This window comes from Leucopleurus acutus (genome assembly GCF_964270905.1).
Source record: "Leucopleurus acutus genome assembly, chromosome: 15".
Lineage (NCBI taxonomy): Eukaryota > Metazoa > Chordata > Mammalia > Artiodactyla > Delphinidae > Leucopleurus > Leucopleurus acutus.
This window is the reverse complement of record NC_139157.1, coordinates 68054643-68071859: the sequence shown is the minus strand read 5'-3', so window position 1 is coordinate 68071859 and position 17217 is coordinate 68054643. Positions and strand designations below refer to the sequence as shown.

General features: G+C 37.2%; 1 protein-coding gene across 1 annotated transcript; it reads left to right on the top strand.

Moving 5' to 3' along the window:
- Positions 1-326: 326 nt before the first annotated feature.
- SPACA1 (sperm acrosome associated 1) lies at positions 327-16592 on the top strand (the record flags this gene model as incomplete). Its single annotated transcript, XM_082855347.1, has 7 exons — positions 327-570; positions 3077-3133; positions 7923-8024; positions 8774-8880; positions 9842-9977; positions 15783-15903; positions 16433-16592. The coding sequence occupies 7 exons, from the start codon at positions 327-329 to the stop codon at positions 16590-16592; spliced, it is 927 nt and encodes a 308-aa protein (XP_082711473.1).
- Between the last annotated feature and the right edge of the window lie 625 nt (positions 16593-17217).

Below are 17217 nucleotides of genomic sequence, written 5' to 3'. Positions count from 1 at the left end.
AAAACGGCCACCCCCAGCAGTTGGCTGGCAGCTCGCCTAATGAGGAAATGCGAAGGCATGGACCCGCCCAGCGTGCCGGGTTGGCCTAGAACGCCGGAAGGGGCGGGGTGTACCCGAGCGCCGTCGGAAGTGGCCCTTGGGACCCCTGTGGTCAGGCCAACGCGCGTTCAGTGGGCCCAGCGCGATGGTGACGTTCCGTGACGTCTCAGTGGTTGCCGGGGCACGGGGTGGGCGTTCGGAGTCGGGCTTCTCCTCTCTTCGAAGCACCTCTCATCTGGAGCGGGCGGCTGCGACTGCACCTTGGGCGGCCGTCCGGGCCGAGAACCATGGGCCCCGGGGGCGCAGGCTGCTCAGACAGGCTGCTGCTGACAGTCGGCTGGCTGCTCCTGGCGGGCCTCCAGTCAACGTTCGGGATCAACGTCACCGCGGTCCAGGATCCCAGCTTGGCCAACGAGGTCGAGGGCGAGGGCGAGGGCGAGGGCGAGGGCGAGGGCGAGAACGAGGCCGAGGAGGAGGCTGAAAACGACAGCGAGGCCGAGAACGAGCCCCCGGCTGAGGCCAGGACGGATGGTAAGTGTGGGAGGCTCCTTGGCGGGGACCCGCAGGCACCCTTTGAGGGTCAAGCCTTCCCTGCTCTTTGAGGACGATGAGAATTATCCAAATTAACATCTGTAGAGCTCTCTCTCAAAAACAACCCCGAATTTATACATTATCGCACACCTCATGGCCTTAAAAAAAAGATGTGCTAATTCTCCAAGACCAGAGCAAGATAAACGAGCACACGTATAGAAATTGCTACAGAAATACTGCAAAATATTGTTCTGGACAAGGGAATAGGTGATTATTTTTTTAAACATCAGAGAGTAGCTTCCCACCACGGGGACCGATTTTGACTCCCCTTGCAGTTATGTTTTTTCCTTTCCATTGCAGATTTTTTTTTTTTCCTTGAAGTTCCAAAGTGCCTGAGGTCTTCCTCCGTTTTTCACATTTGCACTTTGGGTTAGAACTCAAGGGAGTTCCCAATTCCCCTCACGGTGACACATCTAGATAAAACAAGATGCTGACAAAATTCCCCGGAAGCCCCGTGTCAGCTTCATGCAGCCTCCACCCTTGAGTACCTCTGCAGTGTGATAGTGTTTTATTTGTAAGTTCAACTTTGAGTCACAAAGGAACGGTGGCAGTAGAAAACACCAATAAAGGGATCCAACTAGAGGCTTTGTTAGAGGATACAATACATGTTAACCAACAAAGACTGAGCCTGTGTTTGATACATAAATTTGCCTTATTCTCCTGGCTCACTAAGCAATAAAACTTGACAAGCTGTGGTACATGTTATGTTGATTAGTAGCTCACGTGCTTGTAGGTAAAAGGTCAGTTGCAGGTTTTCAGCCATCTAAAGGAGAATACTTCTCTTCCCTCCATAAATTGACCCATCTGAGATTCTTTTAAATATCCTTGGCAGTCTTATGTCTCCTATAAGTACAAAGTAGGTGCTGTATTTATCAGCCATTCTTTTGCTTCCTGATGACGGATAGTGACCCTCAGGGACATAAAGAAATTGACTATCTGATGTTAATGGTGGAATTGAGGTTTGTACTGCCTTGATAACATTACATTTCAGAGAGCTTGGAGAAGTCCTTGACTTTGGAAATATGAAAAAGAGGACTAGGGTAGAAAAGACCATGTTCTAAAGCGTAGTGGCTATTGCTTCCCTCTAGTTTTAAAAGTAATTAACAATTTAAACTGGTCAAGGGATAGTTCTATCTGTAAATGCTAGAGTTCAGGCTAAACCCAGGTGATGGAGTTATAATGCCTTAGATTCAAATTTATGTTTCATAATGTACCAGCAGAAGGTATCCAAGCGTTTCAAGCAAAAATGTCAATTCATAATTGATCAGAGTCGTAGTCCAAATTATTTCACGAAGTCAATATTGATTTACTTATATATACATCAAGTGTATATTTGCTTGCTGTATATTCAAGGCACTGTATTTGGTGCTTATAAGTATAGAAGTGTTTATGAAAAATTACAATAATCAAAATAGGAAAAATTCTTAGAATTATATGAAATTAATAAGTGCAAAATGAATGAAGTGTGAATGAGGTTATGCTATCTTAAGAATGCTGGTAGGGCTAAACAAGTTACAGAATGCTTGCATGTACTTTATCATGTTTAATTCTTATGATAATCAGATAGGTTCTCCTTTCCAAATTTTGCAGAGGGGTTAAATAGGCCTGACACAGTTGAAGGAATTTGCCCAAACTCAGAAAAGCTAATTAGTGGTAGAGTAGCAATTTGGACTCCAATTTTGATGCATAGTCCCATGTAATATTGTTGCCTCAGGACATAATGCCTTTTAAAAATTACCTTCTAGCACCTCATTTAATATTTATTTTTATTGAGCTTTTAGTCCTAATCTGAGTTATGAAGAATTGATTATATGCTACAGCTAGTGGAATTCATGTCAGATTTCAGAACAATTAGAAAAAGAGAAACTTGAGATTTAAAACCAACAATATTTAGCTACTCGAATACTTATATATTCCTAAATTATCCTGCTAAATAAAGTGTCGAAATAAATTCTTAGGAATAATTTACCATCTTAACCTGAGAATGAGTAGAACCAGTCTATAACATAATTTTAATGAACACTTTGCATAACTACTTCTTTTTGGGTAGAAATAACACACTCAAATTTTTTTGGAAAACGGAGAATAGAAAAAATTGGGCCCTATAATTGGCAGGCTTTTTTGTGTTTTTCTGACCTCCTATATAACTTTAACTCACCAGGTATTACACTGATGAAAAACATTATTTTTAAATTATGTACAAGGTTTAAACATAAATCTTTGTAAGTTATTTCCTAATTTAATTCTTCAAAGGTTTAGTTTTCTTTTGATTTAAACAGTAATAGAAGATGTACTAGGAATGGCATTGCTTTTCTGATTTAATAAAACTTTAAAAATGTCTGCTTCCCATATGATAAGTGCTTGTATCCTCCATCCCCAAGTAAGAGTTCTTCACTTAGAAAAGTTTTCCTATGATTAAATAATGTATTTTTGCATTTATGTTTAGTTTCAAATAGGACAACAGTCAAAGAAGTAGAATTTGGGATGTGCACCGTCACATGCGGTAAGTAGCATAGAGCAGATAAATAACATTGTATTGGGACGGGGCGGGGGGGTAAAAACAATGTGTACTCTCATTCATCTCTCACTGATTTCTATTTCTAATATCTATGATTTACACACAAAACTCAAACTGATTGCTTTACAAGGTAGGGTATTTTCAGTTCATAACCTGTAGGTCTTACTTTAAGCCAACTCCCTATATGTATATATTTTGGGAGGAGGGGCACATAAACTGCTTTCACCAAAGTAAAACTTTATCTCACAGATGTTCAGAAGATGAAAGATCTTCTGATGCATCTCACAGATGTCTTCCACATACTGTGCTGGCAAATCTATCAAGAAATTTACTTTATTTGTAATAGTCTATTCTTAATGATACATTTTCCCAATTTATATGTCATGTTTTAGAGAAAAGAGGTATTGGCTTTGTGGGGAAAATAATATTCAAAAACTATAACTTATTTTGATCATTCCTTGAATAGAAATTGGACATAAAAATCTCTTACGTGGGGGTGGGATTAAGACTACACATGCTATAATAGACCAGTGTTTCTCAAACTTAAGTGTTCACCCTAGGTGCCTGCAGGGCTTGTTAAAACATGGATTGCTAGGCCTACTTCAAAATTTCTAACTCACTAGGCCTTTGAAGGGGTCTAAGAATTTGTATTTCTAAACAAGTTCATAAATGAAGCTGATGCTGTTTTTTAAAAGACCATCTTTTGAGAACCACTATAGACTAGTGTGCTAAGAAGACAGTAGATAATTCACAATGAAATTAAGTTTATTCTAAATAGAATCTGCCTTGGAAAAAAGACAGTGACAGGAGGGAAGGACAAAAACCAGAGGATAAGAAGACAGAAAGTCCATGCAGGTATGGATCAGAACAATATGTACGTTTTTTATTTTTTGGTCAAAAATTGTGCCTGAATTGTTTTTGAGATAGCATTTTTTAAATGATGTTAAAATAGACTTAACAAAAAATTTACTACTTTAACAATTTTTTGAAGGTACAATTTAGTGAAATTAAGCACATTCACATTGCCATGCAGTCATTACCACGATCCACCCCAGAACTTTTTCATCATCCCAAACTGAAACCTCCACACCAATTCAACAGTAATTCCCCACTCCCCCCAGCCCCTTGCAACCATTATTGTACTTTCTGTCTCTTGAGATAGTTTGAAACCTGTTTTTTACTTTAACTTCTTAGTGTGTCAGAGTCAGAAAATTAGAGGAATTCTGTGTAATAAACCTGTGTTTATTCATTTGCAAATTACATCTTCTGGCTGCTTACTTGAGAAATTTTCACAGGTAGAGAATTATTTTTATGACAATTCTAGTAATTGATACTGTCCTACTCTATTATTTAAAGATGTGCTTCAGGGACTTCCCTGGTGGCGCAGTGGTTAAGAATCCGCCTGCCAATGCAGGGGACACGAGTTCGAGCCCTGGTCCGGGAGGATCCCACGTGCCGCGGAGCAACTAAGCCCGTGCGCCACAACTGCTGAGCCCACGTGCCACAATTACTGAAGCCCGTGTGCCTGGAGCCCGTGCTCCGCAATGGGAGAGGGCCCCGCTCGCCACAACTGGAGAGGGCCCACGTGCAGTAACAAAGACCCAAAGCAGCCAAAAATAAGTAAATAAATTTTTTTAAAAAAAGGTGTACTTCAGAAATTATATATTATATTTGTTTATTCAGCAATTATTTTTTTGTTTTCTGTTTTTTTATTCTTGCCTACTCTGTGTCAGGTATTGTTATAGGTGCTAGGAATAAAGCAGTGAACAAAGAAGTGGAAACTCTCTGCCTTCAAAGAACATATTTTTTGGTAGGGGCAAAGAGATTAAAAGTGCCTTCGGTTTTTTACGTAAAAATAAAAGGCACATTTTTCATTTTCACCACGAACTTTATTGAACAACATATTCAACCTTTTGCTCCAATACCTTCTGCCATTTTTCAGGCAACTTCATAATTCCATCTTCCCAAAACTTTTTATCTTTTTGAGCAAAGAACTGTTCCAGGTGCCTTTTACAGTCTTCCAGGGAATTGAAATTTTTTCCATTAAGAGAATTTTGTAAAGACCGAAATAAATGGAAATCTGAAGGTGCAACGTCTGGTGAATATGATGGATGAATCAGAACTTCCCAGCCAAGCTGTAACAGTTTTCGCCTGGTCATCAAAGAAACTCACAGTCTTGTATTATCCTGCTGGAAGATTATGCGTTTTCTGTTGACTCATTCTGGACACTTCATCGAGTGCCGCTTTCAGATGGTCTGACTGGGAGCAGTACTTGTTGGAATTAATCGTTTGGTTTTCCCGAAGGAGCTCATAGTAGAGGACTCCCTTCCAATCCCACCGAATACACAACATCACCTTCTTTGGATGAAGATCAGCCTTTGGTGTGTTTGGTGGTGGTTCATTTCGCTTGCCCCATAATCTCTTCTGTTCCACATGGTTACAACGTCCACTTTTCATTGCCTGTCACAATTTGTTTTAAAAATGGAACGTTTTCATTAAACGAATGTTTTCATTACTTTTCAGTAGAGAATCGCATGCAGAAATATGGTCAAGAAGGTTTTTTTTGCTTAACTTACCTGGAACCCAAACATCAAAGCGATTCACATAACCAAGCTGGTGCCAATGATTTTCAACGCTTGATTTGGATATTTTTGAGTATGTCGGCTATCTCCTGCATAGTATGACATTGATTGTTCTCAATTACTGTTTCGATTTGATTGCTGTCAACTTCAACTGGTCTACCTGACTGTGATCGTCCAGTGAGAAATCTCCAGCACAAAACTTCACAAACCACTTTTGACATGTTCAGTCCATCACAGTACCATCTCCATACACTGCACAAATCTTTTTGTGCGTTTCAGTTGCATTTTTACCTTTCTTGAAATAATAAAGCATTATATGCCAAAAAATGTTGCTTTTCTTCTTCCATCTTCAATATTAAAATGGCTACACAAAAATTCACCAATTTTGATAAGTCTTTTTTTAAATGCACGCTGATATGATAGCTGTCACATACTATCTAACAAAATTGTTTCAAATGAAGTTAAAGACAACTAAGTGCTACTAGAACCATCTTACGGAAAAAATCGAATGAGCCTTTTGGCCCACCCAATAATATTGTAAAACATGTAATATGTCAGGTGGTGATAAGTTCTAAAAAGAAAATAAACCATAAAAGGCAATATTTCACATCTATAATTTTAAGTATTAAGAAATCTTTTCAATTTATAACAACTATTTAAAGGAAAAAATGCCTTAGTGAAAATTCTGTTGAACCCCAAAACAGTATTTTAGCAGTCAAAAAGTTTTCTTTTCTTGGAATACACAGGCAGATTTTTAAGTATGGACTTACAGAAAATCTCACATCTACACACATCCTTGCGATAAACTGTATCTGGCTAAGTAAATGCATAAAATACCTGCTTGGAAAATATGCATTTCAGAATAAGGCTATGCCTCTAGAGAAGTGCCATTCATAAATTCAAGGGGAGCCATTCTGCAGCCATTCTTAAGCATCTCTTTTAATCAAGAGACCTCTCCCCCTCCAACCTTCCTTCTCTTTATCTTATATGGAGTACTCTCCTTTGTGTCTCAAAGTTTGGTCCACAGACTTGCTATATCAGCATCGACTGAGACCTTGTTAGAAATGCAGAACCTTAGGACCTACTGCAGACCTACTTACTGAATCAGAATTCACATGTTAGTATGTCTCCAGGTGTTTTGCAATCACTCTGAAGTTTGAGGAGCGCTGTTATAAGCCATCTCTAGACTTCAACTTTCCCTTGCCTTAAGAATGGGTTTTATGATTAACATCTTGCAGGGACTGAAAGAGGGAACCTGGTAGAAAGGATATCAAGATGGGCTATTCCTTAGCCTGTGACAACAGAGTCTTAATCACAGGTCATTTATCACAGGACATGTTCAACACGTCACTGAACCAGCTTTTATCATTTCCTTCAATTTTGGTGATGGTAGGGCAAACTCAGTGGAGATCAGTCAGTAAAGACGTGATTTCTTGCTCTGAAATGTATTGCAATTCTAATGAGAGTATCTTTTTGGAAATGGAGATTTGGTCATTAATAGTCTATCCTGATGTATTTAATACAGGGATTTTTACCAATTTAGATATTAAAAAGCATCATTTATGTTAAAATCTAATTTTTGTAATTTCCGCTGCAAGCTCAACCCACCCCACCCCCCAACAAAAAAGTTCCATGGTCAAATAAATTTAGAAGATCCTGTGTACTACTGTATTTCATCAAATCTAAGACTTTCTTGGCTGTGATAATCACATTTTATGCATCTCTAAAAAAGGAAAAATGCTGCCATTCTTGACACACTGTCAATTCTAAGATGCATTCTGATTTCAAAGATGTTAAAATGTAAAAATTTTACATCTTAGATCAATGAAAGTTTCCACATAAAAGCACATTAATTTACTAGCATATTAAAAGTTCCCCTAAAATTCTGAGGAAAGAGGTTCCTTTCATTTTAATGTAATGTATAATTTCCAAATGTATATAATCATGGAATCCTTTTTCTTATGGTAACAACCAGAGGAAATAGTGTTTCATGTAACTCGCTTTGGAAAATGCTGTTTTATGAAATAATTCAAAATGAGGGACCTAAAAATATCTAAATGTTATTACCCTGAATTTAGGAATTTAATTTCTGAAATTAGGAGAAAAGTCTCAAAAAGACCTAGGTGCAAAAGTAAAGGAACTCTGGAATTATTATTATTATTTTTAACATTTGCTGATTTCTTTTACCAAAGGTGTTGGTATAAGAGAAGTTATATTAACAAATGGATGTCCTGGGAGTGAATCCAAATGTATCCTACGGGTGGAAGAATGTCGTGGACCAGTAGATTGTGGCTGTGAGTTGGCCTATGTATTGGAGGGAGACTGAGGAAGCATTTACTCTGGGGAAATACCCTTAACCTCAGGTTGCCGTGAGTGGAAGGAGGTGATCAAATGATATACTGAAAGGAATTCATAAGAAAACTTAAGCTTCCGCTTCTCTAGACAGTTACAACTCTTTCTACTTTTGCTTCACATTTTTTCAGTGATGTGTAAATTTACCATACATTCTCTAGTACACTGGAACCATATTGCACTCAGGGTCTGTAGTTGAGGCTGTCCTCAAGTGAAATGCTTTTGAGACTTTGGTCGTGACAGCTTATCAGTAGATTGGTAAACCCTACATTGGGAACTTCGAGAGCCACTCTATACCACCTTTCACTAGTCAGATTCCATTATCTTTAAACATGGAAGGGGCGGAGTGTATGGGGCGGGAGGGGGGTTCTGACCCTAACCAGTAAATTGGAAGCCACTAGTAGATCTCAAAGTTTAATAGATCACTAAGTAGTTTGCCCTTGCTATCTCTTCTTCACGATTTATTCTGCTGAAGGAACAGACAGGTATGGTGTTTTCTACCTGCCTCTTTTGGCGACTTAATCTTTGACGCCTCTCTGCTCCTCTACAGTCAGACTTTCAGTAATACATTTGCTAACTTCCAGCATGTAATTGGTTTTAAAGTTGGAAGTGACTTTTAAAAGTAGTATTGTGTATAAAGCAGTTTACAGTGCCCATTGGTATATATGTATTTAATTTTTCTTTATTTCAGGGGGTAAACCAATTTCAGAAAGTCTTGAAAGTGTTAGGCTAGCATGTGTTCATACATCTCCTGTAAACCGTTTCAAATATATTTGGAGACTTCTAAGGCCAGACCAAGTGAGTAATGAATGTATGTAATTTGGTGCTTTCTAGTGAGTGATAAAATTTGTTTCCCAGTGCTTGATGACTCTCAGAAAACTTTAAAAGCAGTTTGCAAAAATGAAGTTAAAATCATACAACTTTATTATTATTGGGATTTAAATTTTTTCATTGCTTAGGGAGGCTAAGACTTTACATATGCCTTAGGGCCAGCTACTATCAACTTAAAAACACCTATTTTATGTAAAGTGTTCTATTTTGGAAGCAATAGTTTCATTTGTATATATAGTACAAACAGTACTGATAACAGTAGCTAACATTAATAGAGGACTTATTCAGTGCCAGACATACACAAAGTGCTAGAGTTTCTTTTACTCACATAAAAATCTATGAGGTAATTCCTGTCATTATTCCCATTTACAGATAAATACAGCTGTTGCTCAGTATGCTCAGGGGATTGATTCCAGGACCCCTTCAGATACCAAAACTGGGGATGCCCAAGTTCCATATGTAAAATGGCCTAGTATTTGCATATAACATAAGTACATCCTCCCATATACTTTAAATCATCTCTAGATTATTTATAATACAATGTAAATGCTATATAAATAGTTATAAATAAAATGTAAATGCCAAGTAAATACTACTGTGCAACCAATTCAAGTTTTGCTTTTTGGAACTTTCTGGAATTTTTTTTCTGAATATTTTTAATCTCCGGTGGTTGAGTCCACTGACATGGAACCCAAGGATATGGAGGACGAGCTGCAGCTGAGATGCAGAGAGTAACTTGCCCTGCTTCACACAGGCAGGAAGTTGGTACTTGTTATCTGGATTATCTGACTTTAAAATACATGTGCATAATTAATTACTGTACTAGAATGAGAGAAAGTGACTCTTATTTTGTTACAAGAAATAAATTGTTTCCTGATCTTAAGTTTTCATGAAGAATGTTGATACCTTTTTTTTTCTTTTAAAATAGCAAGCCATTATACTTGCAAATGATTCAGCAATCCTGGAGGTTCACAGGGATACTCACCCCAAGGCGTTTGAGTGTGAAACGTTGGATAATAATGAAATAGTAGCATCTATTAAATTCACAATCTATACAACAACTGGTAAGTACCCGGCAATGTTTTGGTTTGCTTATATCTCAAACTTCAAAGCACATCAAAATCACCTGGAGGTCTTGTTGAACCACAGATCATTAGCCCAACCCCTATAATTTCTGATTCTGTAGATCTTTAGTGGAGCTGGCACAAGAATTTCCATTTCAAACAAGTTCCTAGGTGCTGTTGGTCCAGAGATCACATTTTGGGAACCACTAGTTTTATACCATTTAGACTTTTCTACAAGGTAATACTTAATTCTTATTTTTTTCCACAAAGAGAGTCAGATGTACCTCACTTTGGGAAACTGGTGTATTCCTGAAGTATCTCCAAAGAACAGTCCTTTAACTTGAATTATATTCTTACTTTTACTTCTATCACAGAGGTGAAAATGGATACATAGAATTCTAATGGATGCTTAACAAAAGTTTTCATACAGTAAAATAAATAAAATTAAGAAACGTTATGTCAAAGCACATCTTTTTAAAAATTATTCATTGGAAGACATTTTTTTATGAAACAATACAGTCCTCATATATGTCACAAAACACAAATCTTGACCCGAACATAATTTTACATGTTAGAAACTGTGCTTCCCTTGCAAAAAGGATCCATGTGCATGTCTTTTCAATTTAAACTATGATGTCTTCTATATCCAAATAATTATTTCCTTTTGTTGAGTTGCTCTTACCCATTTTTATTGTTGTCATCTGTGTTTTTGGGTGTGTGAGGGGTTTGGCCACAAGTTCTTTTGAGAATCCAATCAAGGCTCGGGAGGCTTTTCCCAGAAAAATACCCACATATACTAACATGCCAAAAGTTACCCATAATTTTAAGAGAGTTCATGGATTTCTTGAAGCTATTTCTCAATCCCAAGTAAAGAACTCAAGCTGCAGTCTAGAGATACCATGAAACATAACACCCTTTATTGAACTGGAAACAAGATAAGGTGCTTTGGGGGTGATTTTAAAAAATAAACTATAACTTTCTTTGATGTGTTGTTCAGTGTCCTTAAAAAACCATCTTTGTGGTGAAAGCTAATAACCTTACTCCTATGTTGGGATAACAGGTGTTATTAACAGGATAATTTCAATAAAGTGCTATAAAAGGCAAAAAAGGACCAAACATCATCAACTAAAAAGTATCTCAGTGAGTCATAGTTCAGGATATTAAAGGATTCAAAGGCCATTCTCAGTTATATTCCCCACAGCTTGGTCCCTGTTAGGACAGCTTAGTAGTGGTTAGCTCTTCCTATGTTAGAAGGCAACATGTGTAAGCTAAGGGCTGGAGCACAGACCACAGTGTCAGCAAGTGAGACAAAGTTGATTTTTCTCTCTTGTAGCTGTCCAAGGCTGGTGGGGTAGCTCTGCCATCTCAGCACATGCACTGGTTAAATGACAAAACGTTTTCAGAAAACTTTGGTATTTATTAGTTTCTTTTAAAAAGGACAATTGGGCATACCGCTGTGACAGACCCTTTTGGCTCTTTAGACATCAAACAAGTATTTTGGCTATAAATGTTCACACAATATGGTACTGGCTTGAAACGAATGCATGATTGAAATATTTTCAGGGTAAATATGGTTTAATTAATGAAAATGTCCCATCCATTCTCTCATATAACAGGTTTTTCACTTCCACAATAGTTGTCTTTCATAGTTAGGCATGGTTTTGATTGAATTATGTCCCCCTGAAAAGATACTTTCAAGTCCAAACTCCTAGAACTTCAGGAATGTGACTGTGTCTGGAAATAGGGTGGTTGCAGATGTAATTAATTCAGTTAAGACAAAATCATACACACTAGAGGAGAGTGGGCCTTTAATCCAATATGACTAGTGTCCTTGTAAGAAGAAGGAAATTTAGACACAGCCACACAGAGAGACAGGAGAATGTATGTGAAGACTCAAAGACACGCGGGGAGAAGACAGCCATGTGAAGACACACGGAGATTGGAGTTGTGCTATCACAAGCCAAGGAACATCTGGGGCTACCAGAAGCTGGAAGAGGAAAGGAAGGATCCTTCCCCAGAGCCATTGGAGAGAGCATGGCCTTACCATCACCTTATGTTCAGACGTTTATCTTCCAAAACTGTGAGACAATATATTTCTGTTGTTTTTAAGCCACCTAGTTAGTGGTACTTTGTTATGGTGGCCCTAAGAAACTAATATAAACATAAACTTAGTTTTTCTAAAAAGTGAGAGCATCGAAATTCAGCCTGTTTTTCATCAGAAAATTTCAGTAGAAATGCAGACTATCTTTTTATTAGATACAAAAGTAATCTAAGGGACCCTTGCAAGAAGACTACCATTGAAATGAACCAAAATCTTTATACCTCTCATTCTCCATCTTCTCTTGGCTAGTATTGCAGGGTAGTAGATAAATGGAAAGAAATTTTGCATTTCTTCTCAAGTTTTAATCCTAAAAGGTTTTTTAAAATTTGAGCTTAAAAAATCCCACTGCTTCTATAAATCTAAAATTATCAAAAATAAAAAGATTTTTAAAATCCAACAATGTTGGAATATAAATATGATATAAATTGTCTACCATACTTGGAACTATTTAGCGAGATTACTAAATTGAGTTTATAGCTCTAGAATTACCAAGGAAAATGGAAGATTATACTGCATGGTGTTTAAAGAACAGGAAGAAAATCCAGATGAATAAGCAGTTGGGATTGCCCATATATGAGACTAATTCTGTTAGAGTGGTACTTACCAAAATACTAAAATACATAAAACATAGCTTGCACAAATCATTATGTCTCCCTGGATGTTGGTTTGCTTATCTGTATAAAAGTTGTATAAGATGACCTTTCTGGTCCTTCCCCACATGAATCTTTTATGAGTCTACGATTAAGGGGCCAGGAATAGCCAAAAGAAAGCTACATAATTCACTAAGTAAGTAATGCTTGATATAAATTGAATTTTTATCAGTTTACAATGTAGCAGTGTTATAATGCATATGGTAAACTGGTCATGTCTCCATAATAGCATTATTTTCAGGAAGAACAGAAAGATATGGGAGAGAATGCTGATTTAAAAGTGGTGTTTGGCTATTCGTATGAAGAAGAATGAGCTTCAATTCCTACTTTACAATGTATACAAAAATTAGAGATGTATTATAGTCCTAAATGTAAAAGCTAAAACCATCAAGCTTAAAAAAGGAAACATAAGAGAGTATCTGTATGATTCAGGAGTAGGCAAGTTTCTTTTTAGACATGACAAAAAACAATCACCATAAAGGAAAGATTGCTAAATTAGGCTTCATCAGAATTAAGAACTTCATCTTCAAAAAATGGTGTTGAGAAAACTGGACAGCCACATACAAAAGAATGAAAGAAGGTCACTATCTTACCTCATACACAGAAATTAACTCAAAATGGATTAAAGACTTGAATGTAAGACCTAAAACCATAAAATTCCTAGAAAAAACATAGGCAGTAACCTTATTGATATAGGTCTTAGTGATATTTTTGTAGATCTGACTCAAAGACAAGGGAAACAAAAGCAAAAATAAACAAATGGGACTACGTCAAACTAAAAAGCTTCTGCACAGCAAAGGAGACCATCATCAAAACGAAAAGACAACTTATGGAATGGGAGAAGACATTTGTAATGATATCTCTGATGAGGGGTTCATAGCCAAAATATATAAAAACTCACACTAATCAACAACAACAAAAAACAAACAACCTGATTGAAAATTGGGCAGAAGATCTGAATAGACATTTTTTCCAAAGAAGACATACAGATGGGCAACAGGCACATAAAAATATGCTTGACATCACTAATCAGGGAATTTCAAATCAAAACCACAAAGAGATATTACCTTACACCTGTTAGAATGGCTATTATCAAAAAGGACAAGAAATAACAAATGTTGGAGAGGATGTGGAGAAAAGGAGCCCCTGTGCATTGTTGGTGCAGCTACTATAGAAATCAGTATGGAGATTCCTCAAAAAATTAAGAACAGAACTACCATAAGACAGCTATTTCATTTCTGGGTATTTATCCAAAGAACATAAAAACACTAATTCAAAAAGATACATGCACCGCTATGTTCACTGCAGCATTATTTACAATAGCCAAGATATAGAAACCACCTAAGTGTCCATTGGTGGATGAATGAATAAAGATGTGGTATATATACATACAATAGAATACTATTCAGCCATAAAAAAAGAATGAAATCCTGCCATTTGCAACAGCGTGGATGGACCTTGAAGGTATTAATCCTAAGTGAAGTAAGTCAGTTGGAGAAAGACAAATACAAGGATTTCACTCATATGTGGAATCTAAAAAAACAAATAAAATAAAACAAAAACACACTCATAGGTACAGAGAACAGATTACTGGTTGCCAGAGGGGAAGGGAATTCAGGGGTGGGTGAAATGGATGAAGGGGGGAGTGCAACTGTATGGTGATGGATGGTAACTAGACTTGTGGTGGGGATCACTTTGTAGTGGATACAGATGTCAAATTATAATGCTGTACACCTGAAACTTACGTTAGAAAGTTTAAAACTTCAGCTCTTTAAAAGGAATCATTAGAGGGCTTCCCTGGTGGCGCAGTGGTTGAGAGTCCGCCTGCCGATTCAGGCGACACGGATTCGTGTCCCGGTCTGGGAAGATCCCACATGCCGTGGAGCGGCTGGGCCCGTGAGCCATGGCCGCTGAGCCTGCACATCCGGAGCCTGTGCTCCGCAACGGGAGAGGCCACAACAGTGAGAGGCCCGCGTACCGCAAAGAAAAAAAAAACAAGAAAGAAAAGGAATCATTAGAAAAATGAATAGGCAAGCCAAAATCTGGGAGAAAAAAAAATTATAAAACAAGTACAGCAAGTACAATCAGTTTGGGAAAAGATCTTGCAGTTTCTTGGAAAACTAAGCATACCTCTACCCTATGACCCAACAGTTCCACTCATATGTATTTACCCAAGAGAAATGGAAATGTATGTTCACAAAATGACTGGTGTGAGAATGTTCATAGCAGTTTATTTATAATAACCCCAAACTGAAACAGCGTAGGTGTCCATCAGTAGGAGATAGAATAAACTAATTGAGGCATAGTACCCAGAAATAAAAAAGAAAAAAACTATTGATACATTCAACAATATGGTTGAATCTCCAAAACATTACACTGAGTAAAAAAGCCTTACACAGAAGAATGCTTAATGTATGTTTCCCTTCCTATGAAGTTCTAGAACAGGCAGAACTAATCTATGGTGGAAAAGAAAATCAGGACAGTAGTTGTCCCTAGAGGTTGGGGCAGGGATTAACTGGGGGGGCTCGAGGAAACTTTTGGGGTATAGTAATATTCTGTGTATATTCAGGGGTTTGAATTATATATGTCTGTTTGCATTTGCCAAAACTAAATAAATGCACATTTAAGATCATTGTGCAATTTGGTGTTCATAAATTTTACCTCAAAAGAAAAAATATAAACGAATGTTGAACTCTAGTTAATGATATGCCTGTTGAAGAATTTTGTAGGAAGTGTGCAGACATCAGCAAATTATCTTGAAATGCATCAAAAAATAAGATGAATCAATGGATTGAGAAGAATATGGATAGAGGGATAGTTAAAATGTTGATGGTAGTGTCTAGGTGGTGGGATGTTTATTGTCAAATGCTTTCAACTTTTCTGTGTGTTTGAAAGGGACACTTTTCAAACACGCAGAGCAAGTTCATTAATAACTTTGCTTCCATTAATTCTTTCTGTATTTTTCTAGAGTTTTTCAAATATAAAGTTTCCATTTAGATATCCATTTTCTTTTATTTTCCAGTAGTAATAATCATCAGGTGTTTTTTTCTCTAGAATTGCAGATGAAAAGGTCAAGCCGACCAGACATTGATGCAGTCCTAGTTTTGGTTCTGACCATGGGAGTTATTATGTGTATATTCGTGGTCTTTGTACTGATCTTCATAATTATAAACTGGTAGGTGAAGGACTGAAACTAAGCCATCACCCTTGGTTGATGTCCTCCTTGACTGCCCCTCCCTGTCTGTTGAATCCAAGGCCCTGTCCATGATGCTTCTCACATGGGTTTTGAAACTGTCCAACTCTCTTCATCCCTCCTGAGACTCTCCTAGTTCAAGCTACCTAATCTCATGACTTGATCCCCAACCATGAGAAAGCTTTTCAATGCAATTTTTACAATTTTACGTAGTAGTTGCTAAAGAAAAACGTTTATTGAATTAATATTTGTGTTGTCTAGTTGTAGTTATCACAACTTTAAAAGTTGGTTATTGTAACCTACTAATTCATTTATATGAGAATATTTCTGATACCTACATAAGTATCACCCCCTGGTACATCTGAGGGCTCATCTACTATCACAATGCAGCTGGTGCACCACACAGTAAAAATAAATCATGACTAAGGAGGCACTTCTATATATAGAAAACTAAATATAAATCTATTTAGTTTTCATTTCATAAAAGATTTAAAAAATGTTTTTCTTCCAGGGCGGCAGTCAAAGATTTCTGGGGGGCAAAAGCCTCGACACCTGAGATACAGTCTGAGCTGAGTTCAGTGAGATATAAAGATTTATCCAGTCTTGACCAATCACCAACTTCAGAAATACCTGGACATGAAGATGATGCTTTAAGTGAATGGAATGAATGATGTATGCATGATGTATAGCAAACCAAAGGAGATTAGAGCATATCAGATTCATTATTATAAAAATAAAATATATAGTGAAATACTTTAACAATATTGTAAGTGATTTATTATAGTCTGAAGGTAATGTAATATGAGAAGGGGCTGTTTTAATCAGTGCATCTTTGTGGTGGAGTTATCAAAAAGTTTTAAATTTGTTCTCAACATTTACCATTTCAAGTAATCACTTGGTAGCTTTTATCTAGAGGCACACACAAAAAATCTTTTAAACACATTTTTGATCACTTTGATCACTTCTAAGGTGATTTGCCTGTTCTGTCACAAACAAGAAAATAATATATAGAAGATGCCTTGCATATTAGACTTTCTCCCTGCTGGGAGCACTGGATTGAACTTGCTTAAAGCAAACCATACTTTAGAATCTCTGCAGGGCACGTGACATACAAAGCATCACTTTTAGCACATGAAATAATAATAATGATAGCAACCGACACTTAGTAGCTACTATGTGCCAAGCATTGCTCAAAGCATTTTACATGTATTAAGTGATTTAATCATGATCGCGTATAGGAAGTATATAAGGAGGAACTGAGGAGGAACTTGGGGATGGCTGAGTAAATGACGTGAA